The 8644-nt window shown below is 44.1% G+C and overlaps 1 protein-coding gene across 1 annotated transcript in view; it reads right to left on the bottom strand.

Annotated features, from left to right (window-relative positions):
• TPM1 (tropomyosin 1 (alpha)) overlaps nt 1-8440 on the bottom strand; it is a 210128-nt gene extending 201688 nt beyond the window's left edge. Inside the window, exon 1 of the mRNA XM_019503833.1 lies at nt 8303-8440. Within this exon, the coding sequence (XP_019359378.1) occupies nt 8303-8440 (138 nt within the window). The remainder of the gene's footprint in view (nt 1-8302) is intronic.
• Between the last annotated feature and the right edge of the window lie 204 nt (nt 8441-8644).

Here is an 8644-nt window from a genome sequence, read left to right as displayed (position 1 = left end):
TCAAGAGAGATTTTTAATCACTGAGGGTTGCCATAAAGGAACCCAGTGCACAATAACGAACTGATATCAAATCCAGAGGCTCTGTCCCCTCGAGATCACTCATAGAAAGTATACATTTCTGAACCAGACGACCACGGAAAACATTCCACAAGAGCCTGAGGGAAATTCTGACCCTGAGGATTGGCTCAAGGATCCATATTTAAAACAATTAAAATCTCAGAAGCCCAAGCTACTTTAACTTCGTGAAAATTAGACCTGGATCAGTTCTGTGAGACGGGAGATCACCACTAACTATTTATAAAGCACTGTGTGTATACAAAGAACTGTTTCATACACACCTAGGGTACCTACCCCACCACAACACTCTCTGCTGGGCATCATTTATTACCATGAGTGGTCGATATTAGTTGGACTGCCTGCTCTAGCAAGTTCAAATGCTAGCGTTGTGCCCTTACTGTGGTAAGTTTGATGCAGCAGAAACTTGTCTAGATAGAAATAACAATTTCACTGTTAGTGATATATAGTATAATAATTGCCAGAAATAACCATAATTGACAGCCAGACAACTTCCTTATCAACTGTGTTTGGGTTGAAGAGATGCAAGTATTTTTTTAACTGCATTAACTACAATAACTTCTTTCAAATTTAACATTTCCCCAGTTCCATTTGGCAACACCCTTTTTCCTTCCACCCACCTCTGTTTTAAATCTAGATGAAACTGTAATTTTAGTTCAACCATCTGAACTTACCATGTAGAATACAAGTGTTGCCAAATCTTTGAACTGACTGAATGTTTCTGAGCAGCAAGGGTTTTTTTTTTTTAAAGAGATGTGGATAGTTTTGTTTTCAAATATTTCTGCAGCTGCCCACACAGCTGCATTAAAGCACTGAGGGTTGGCCAGACAGAATGGCAAATGACAACAGGAAACAGGATCTAAAGCTAGTGGGAAGACAGATTTCTGCCAGTATTTACTGACCACTGGAATTAGTGATAGAACAAAACTTTAACAAAAAACCACCAGTTTAAGACTTGCTTTCAAGCTGCCTTAGCAACTCACCTGCAACATTTTCATACCATATGTCTCATCAGAGCAAAATCCATCTCCCTACTCTGCACCAAAAGTACCTACATAATTATGCAAATAATAATTGCTCGGTAATTTCTACTGCAAAGCTAGGTGAGACCAAAGTAGAGTAGAGTTTTAAATATAGAAGTACTACAAATCCCTGCTTTTTGGGTTTTTGTTAGTATTTAACTTATCAATAAAGCAGCAAAATATTATAGCCCACTGTTATTAAACCCTGAAGAATTTAATCATCACAAGAATAATTTTAAGATTAATGGACCACTTTTTAAACTAAAAATCTGAGATGCAGCCCTGCTGAAGGGACTTGGGGGATTTTTCAACATAAATAAGATAAGCTTCTAAATGAATAACATGCTAGTGTTTCCTGGTCAATGGCATGTTTACCAACCTTATGCTCAATGGGGTTTTTGCTGTTTACTCCAATAAGTATTAGGTGAGGTCTAAATTCTTACCACAACCTGCAGCAGCGGAGAGTCAGAATGGAACACAGATCAGCAGATTCAACAGCTCAGCTCTATATGTGCCTGCCTAGCCTTAACTGAAAATTAATTACATTGGAGCAGATTACTTGAAAATCTCTACAAAGTCTCATGGCAGATACCCAAAATGTCTATTACTTGGAGCTGGTCAGGAATTTTCAGAAAAAGACAAATACCCCAGAGTAACTAGCACAGTCTAGTAAGCGCTTACCTAGGATCTTAACAACTCAGGTTCAAGTCCTTGCTCTTTCTGAATCAGACCAAAAATTGGAATCTGCACTTCTCGCACTCCCCAAATGCCCAACCCTTGGGCTGCTGCCAGGGTGAAGTCTATGGCTGTCACTTATTTTTTGCAAGAAACTTTAGAAGATCTCTGGTTTCTCCCAGTGAAGAACAAGAATGTTTTTGTGGGAGGGGAGAACTGCTCCCTATCCAGTTTATTGCTTAATGCTTGTTTATGGCTGTCCTTAGATATCCCAATCAAAGACAGAAGCCTTGTTGCTGTAGGCACCGTACACAAAGAAAGAGTTACTGAGTCAAGTCAAAGCGTGTGACAAGGGACAACGATCTCATCAGTAAGCACTGGAGGAACCACCATCCAGGTTGTATCACTCAGTGTTTTTGGAAGGCCATATTCTGCTCTCATGCAGGCATATGACTCCTCCTTTGAAGAAGATGGGAATAACCTGTGCACATACTAAGGCAGCAATTTGGTACAATGGACTGAATTCTTCCTGTGAAAATTACTACTGAACTGGAATCTTGAGCCATTTTTATTATCTAGTTATGTTATCAGAATTTTTTTAGTGTACCTTGAAGTCTCAAAGCAGTTGTATAGCAGAAGTAAGGGTAGCAAGATCAATGCAGTAGGTGAGATCCTCAGCAGATGAAAATTCAAAGGCATAACAACAAGGGTCTGTGCCCTGAGTGGCAGCAGTGGCAGGGCCTGGGTGCATATGAGGGCCAGTGCCCTGGTTGTCCACCACTTCCTAGTTATGTGAAAATTAGCATAATTGAAGCCTGTTTACATCAGCTGAGGGTGCACACAAATACCTTTAACAAAAAGGTCACTGTGTTGGTTTGACTGGATTGCTATTCTTATTTCAGTATTATGTACACTGCTATAGGGAAAAAAAAGAAAGAAAGAATGCATGTATAACTTAGGCCCAGGAAATTTATTCACAGCTCTTTAACATCCTCAGACACGGAGATCTCACACATTGATAGTTCTCAGATAGAGCCCACTCCTTCTCCCTCATCCTTTCTTTTTCAGCATTATGGTCCAAAGCAGATTTTTATTTATTTATTTACTTTTTTTATAGCTGTGGGAAACCAGGAAGGGTTTGGTTTGGCTGCTGGTTCAGTGCTATCTGAACCCCTAAAGCTGGTGAGAGGCATGTATACTTTAATAAAAGAGGAAGTATACATGAACAAACAATTGCCTTCAATATTTACACCTAGTGGATCAGGTAGCTGTCATCCCTACTAACAAATGTGAAGCATTTGACACCAACTACTGCCAGCCTCTGTGTAACTGATCCTAGGATGGTGAGCATGCCTCCGTCATCCACCACAGCCTCAACTTACCCCCCTGCATTTTCCATCCAGTTAACTTTTTAACATTGAGCACAAAATGCATAAGTACTCTGCAGAGTTTGTAAGGGATTATGTGTTGATACCTTGTTATTTTTAAATTTAATCTTACTTGTGTTGCATCTTCCAGCTACAGCAGATTATCTGGTAGGTAATGCATTTGAGCTTCAGATTTTTTTGCCTCCAATTCTGTATCTACATTTTCACATGTGACATTCCTCAATGACAAACATTTGGATACCAAACACCTGATAGTTCCCCCCACTTCATAAGTTAGACGACTAAAATGAAAATGCTTCTAATATGGCTGCCTGAAGTAGCAGGGGATTGGACTTAACCTAGGAATTCCCTCCTAGTTTTAGGTATTGGCAATTGTCTATGAGTGTAGAATCAGGGACACAAGCTGGAACTTTATTTGAGGGTTTTTTTTAAACATGAATCAGTGTGTTAAATCAAAGGACCCACTATAGACTGCTGGGACCACAATTTCACTGAAGTTCTTGCACTGCAGAATACTTTGGAATAACTACTTTGCTTCGCACAGTCATCCCTACAAAGCTACATGTCCAAGGGTCTGTTTACATGGTGCAGTGCACAGCCATGTAAGCTAGGTACAGACAGTCAAAAAGCCTGAGACTGAATCGATTCAGTCTTTGCAGGTTAGCCTAAAATGCACAGACTAAATTGAAACAGAAGTGAACAGACATTTACCTTTGATTCAGGAAATGCAACCACATGCCTGCAATGGCTTAGGCCAGAAGAGATGGGGGAGAGCACTGGAGGAATCTAGCTGGGTGTTTACTTCCTCTTCCTGCTGCCCTGAGGTCTCTGGGATTTGCAGTCCAGAATTACAGCAGCAGGACTCGGCAGGGTTGCTCATCACTTCCTCTTCCTGCTTCCAGGTGCCTCTGGGATTTGTAGTTTACAGTTGCAGCCAGCAGTAAGTTTGAGCAGGGGATGGAGTGTTTAACACCTCTCACTGGCCCCAGACCCCAGCTGGGATTTGCCTGGGGAGGGGGCAGTCTCCCTTGTGTAGACTGGGCTGCATCCCCAGCCGAGCTTGTCCCCCACCCCCTTGTCAGCCAGCCCTCACTGGTCCAGCTAGTGAAAAGAGGGGCAGGGCCAATCCTGTTCTCTGGAGCAGACAGCACAGCCCGGAAAGCATGCTGGGGGTCTGCAATTTAACTTGAACCAGAAAGGGCTCTGGGACAGAAGTTGCATAAACCAGTTTGACCTAAATTGGTTAAGTCTAATACTACATTCAACCAGGTTTATCTTAAATCAGTTTCAGCCATTTTGAAGCTGGTTTATGTGCACTGAGCTTCTGATCTGTTACAGGTTTAAACCAGTTTCTGATCACTTAAACCAGTTTGTGTATGACTTCTGTCCCTAGCTGTAGAAGTACCTTAGCTAACTCAGGTACCGGAAGTGTATCCATTGGCAAGGCACTCCACCCAAGCTACATCAGGCCTGCTGAAAAGCAGAGTCCAGGTAGAGTACCACACTAACAGTTTTATAGTGCTTTTTGTACCCAAGCTAGCTTAAGCAACTCTGCATGATAATGCCATTGTACTGTGTAGACATACAGTAAAGAACTTCTATGGCCCCCCAATACTGTAAAAGCAGATTACATTTAATGTAATTTATCCACATCTTTTCTGTCAAGTGGGGAAGTGCTATTATCTTATTCTAGAGGGGAAACTGAGGCACAGAGAAGCTAACTGATGTGGGTCAAGATGAGACAGGAAGCTTGTGGAAAGGTTGGGAACTGAACCACTTCCTTGACATGACAAGCTATTAGAAGATTTACTAGACTTTACTTGCTCCCATTTAATGAGAGTTTAATCACTGACTCCAAATGCAACAGGACAAGTCTCTGAAAGAGTCCTCAGTGTTCCTAGCAGTTAGTGCTAGAAGGTTTGCTGTTGCAATTCTGAGTATTCTTTAGATGCCCAATGCTTTCACATGCTTTTACAATTTGAGGGAATGACAGTCTTTGCATGGGAGGGTTTATTGCTTTGATTGATTTATTTATGGTGGTTTGATGTTATTGAGAACAGCAAGTCTTTTTATGCTAGGAAAAACAAAAATATGCAGTCTGTTTTCTTTAACCACAGTACTTGAAACCACTTGGGATGAACATTCTTGATGGAAACTCAACCCAGTGTATTATCCTCATTCACAAAATAGTATCTTCCACTTACTCAATGCCATTCATTCCATGTGCTTCACAAACCGATGTTTCTGAGCAAGTATTACTTCACCCTTTTTCACATACAGCCATTTAGGGAGAGCAGCATGCAGAGCAACACTGCACAGTTGTTTAGAAAAGGAAGCAAACACTATCTCCATCTGGAACAGCAGTGGGAATTTAGAATGCAATTGCTCAGGCTGGAATTTGCCCAGAACAGAGGCTAACACCCAAATTCTTACAGTACCAGGAGCTCTACAGCGAGTGGGAGTGTGCAGGATCTTGATTTCATGCATCATCATATGAGTAAGGACCTCCCATGGTGCAACAGTTTGAGCACTCCATGATGGCACAATTTCCTCCCTTATTTTACTCTTTCCCCCATTTTTTAAAAAGTAGTTAGGAGTATGTCAGGACAGAAACTACACCTTTATCACCATGACTGCTACCAGGACTAATTACCACAGTATTAATTGTTTATGCACTGTGGGAAATGCCACATACTGAATAACTGTGGTGGAGATAAATCAGAGCATCTCAAAGTGGCAGGCTCCAAAAATAAGGAAGAGCCGTTTCTAGCCACCTCCAGATCTCCCACTTCAAACACACACCATTGCAGTCTCCAGACTTCTGCTAAAGCCCCTCAGGTAACCAGGCAGATCTGCAGAATATTCTGCCATTCCAGACTGTTTATTGCTGGGCCACACCTGGGGATGGTGCATTCCTCTGTCAGCAACTATGCTCTTGTCTGGCTAAAGGCAGAGATTTCTGCACTGATGTGACTAGTTGCTGGGAATTTTCCAGCATTGCTTTTGTTTCCATTTGGAATTACTTCATGACAGAAGTGCAGTGCACCACTACAAATTCACATCAGCCCTTCAGCTGCATCTCTGTGGTATCCAAAGGTACTTGGATGCTTCCCAGGTGACAGGTTAAAAATTGGACACCACAGCTAAGTACAGACATAAAAACAAAACAAAACAAAAAAACCCAAGCTTGAATTGATTCAATCTTTATAGGTTATTTTAACCTGTGTAGCTTGAACCAATTTGCAAGTCAATAGACATTCACTTTTGATTTCAGAAATGCAGCTATATATCTGCAGTGGCTCAGGCTAAAGGCCAGGGGGTGCTAGAGCAAACCCTCCTTTCCTTTTGGCAGCAGCTGCAAGGCTGGAGGGAAGCTGAGCTGGGGAGGAGGGGCATGGCCAAGCCCTGGCAGGCTGCTGAATATGATTGGGGAGGGGGTTAAACATCCACCCTGGCCTGCAGGGACCCCAGCCAAGGTATGCCTGGAGTGGGAAGGGTCAAGCAGCCCTTGCCAGATTTGTCCCCCAAAGGGGGGGGGGGGGCATGTGGCCAGATACTGGCCAGGGCAGTGCTTCAGGTGAAGTGGGGGGAGGGAGGGGAATTAAACCCCCCCATCTCCCCTCTCTCCCATCAGCATGGAGACCCCAGCTAGGGCCTGCCTAGCTTTGCCCCCTGCTGCCTGCTCACATGGCAGGGGGCATGGCCAGAGCTGGCCCAGGGCAACACCTCAGGTAAATGAGGGCCAGGGAAGAAAATTAAACTCCCCTGTCTCCCCTCTCTACCACCAGCATAGGGACCCCAGCTGGGGTTTGTGACAGCAGGGAGCCAGCCACTTGCATGGCAAGGGAGTGTGGCTGGAGCAGGCTCAGGCAGACGGGGGGACATGGTGGAGGATTAAACTCCTGAGGCTGCTGTCTGGGTGGGCTCTGGCCATGCCCCCTGCTGCTAGAGAGGCCAGCAGGGGAGAAAGCCAGGCAGACCCAGGCTGGGGTCCCATGTGGGTGGGAGAGGGGAGGCAGAAGGGGTTTAATCCCCCTCCCTCCCCCTGAGCCTGCTGGCCCATATCCCCTGTCCCCTCCACTCCAGTGGGGAAAAGTCTGGCAGGGGCTGCTCTGCCCCTGCCAGCAGACTGGGCTGCACCAGCCAGGTTTCCCACGCCCACCCCCTTGTTAGCCATCTCTCACTGCTCTGGCTAGGGAGCAGAGGGGCGGGGCCAACTGTGCTTTGCTCAAGCAAACAGCACAGCACAGCCCAGGACTGCAAAGCATGCTGGGATCCTGGGGGACTCTGATTTAAACTCAAACCAGGAAGAGGTCTGGGACAGAAGTTCCATAAACTGGTTTGACCTCAATCAGTTAAGTCTGATATTACATTCAATCAGGTTTATCTCAAACCAGTTTTGGCCATTTTGAAACTAGTTTACTTGCACTGAACTTCTGCTCTGCTGCAGGTTTAAACCAGTTTCTGATCACTTAAACCAGTTTATGTGTAACTTCTGTCCCCAGCCCACAAAGTGAATTCTGTGGTGAATGGTAACTGCCAAGTAACTAGTAATAAGGACAGGTACTCACTTTCACAATTACTAACAGTTGTGCTAATAAAGTCTTCTATTCTTATATCCAGGTTTTTCTTGGGCCCCTGGAGACCCTCTTTATCTTACTATCTTACTTTAAAAGCAAATATTCTGGGGGGGTTTCAATGGTCTGCCTCTCCAGCTGCCTTATGGGGTACACAATCTCCACTGAAAAAAGCCAACAGGACACTTCCTGGCAATATCTAACTGTGGAAGGACTGTCATAGTCAGTGACTCCCTAGGCCTGTCAGGGTGTCTGCAGAGCAGGAAACATTCCCTTGCTGTACCACAGATAGTCAAGGAAACTCATTAACATCTTACACTGGTGATACTGAGCTACTAGGGAAAAACAAAGAGCCACAGATAACATACAGACTGAAGAAACACTCTACTCATTAGGCTTATCTACTAACTCAAAGGCAGTGACTGTTCAAAAAAACAGGTAAGAATAACTGGACTATTTTTCACTCCTACACTGGTGCAGGAGAGAGCAAAGGGAAGGTCAGTGTGGTAGAACAGCCCCAAGGGCAATGTAGGAATGTTCCATAATACAAGCAGAGGATGCTTACCTGCACCATCCAATCCATGGAGAAATCTGCTGCAGGGTTTCCCGATTCTTCCTTTGAACCATCTCGAGTTGACCATTGTATGAGGCAAGATACTCGACTGGGTGGGCTTTGGGTCCAATATGGAATGGCATTTGCCATGGCCCTTCATCTTTAGAGATGACTGATAGCAGTATGCTTTCCACCAGCCAGAGACTCAGAACCTGCCAGATCAGGGAAGAAATTTCAGTTAATTAAAAGGATGTTTCCTATAATCTCACTCCAACAGGAATTTTATGTGGGAGATATTCAAGCAGGGCCTTAAGACCTTTTCTCCCCAACTCTGGTGATAGAGGTAGTAAAACA

This window comes from Gavialis gangeticus, unplaced genomic scaffold (assembly GCF_001723915.1).
Source record: "Gavialis gangeticus isolate Ggan-Ray unplaced genomic scaffold, GavGan_comp1, whole genome shotgun sequence".
NCBI classification, from domain to species: domain Eukaryota; kingdom Metazoa; phylum Chordata; order Crocodylia; family Gavialidae; genus Gavialis; species Gavialis gangeticus.
The sequence above is the reverse complement of the archived record's forward strand: the minus strand, read 5'-3'. Positions and strand labels throughout refer to the sequence as shown.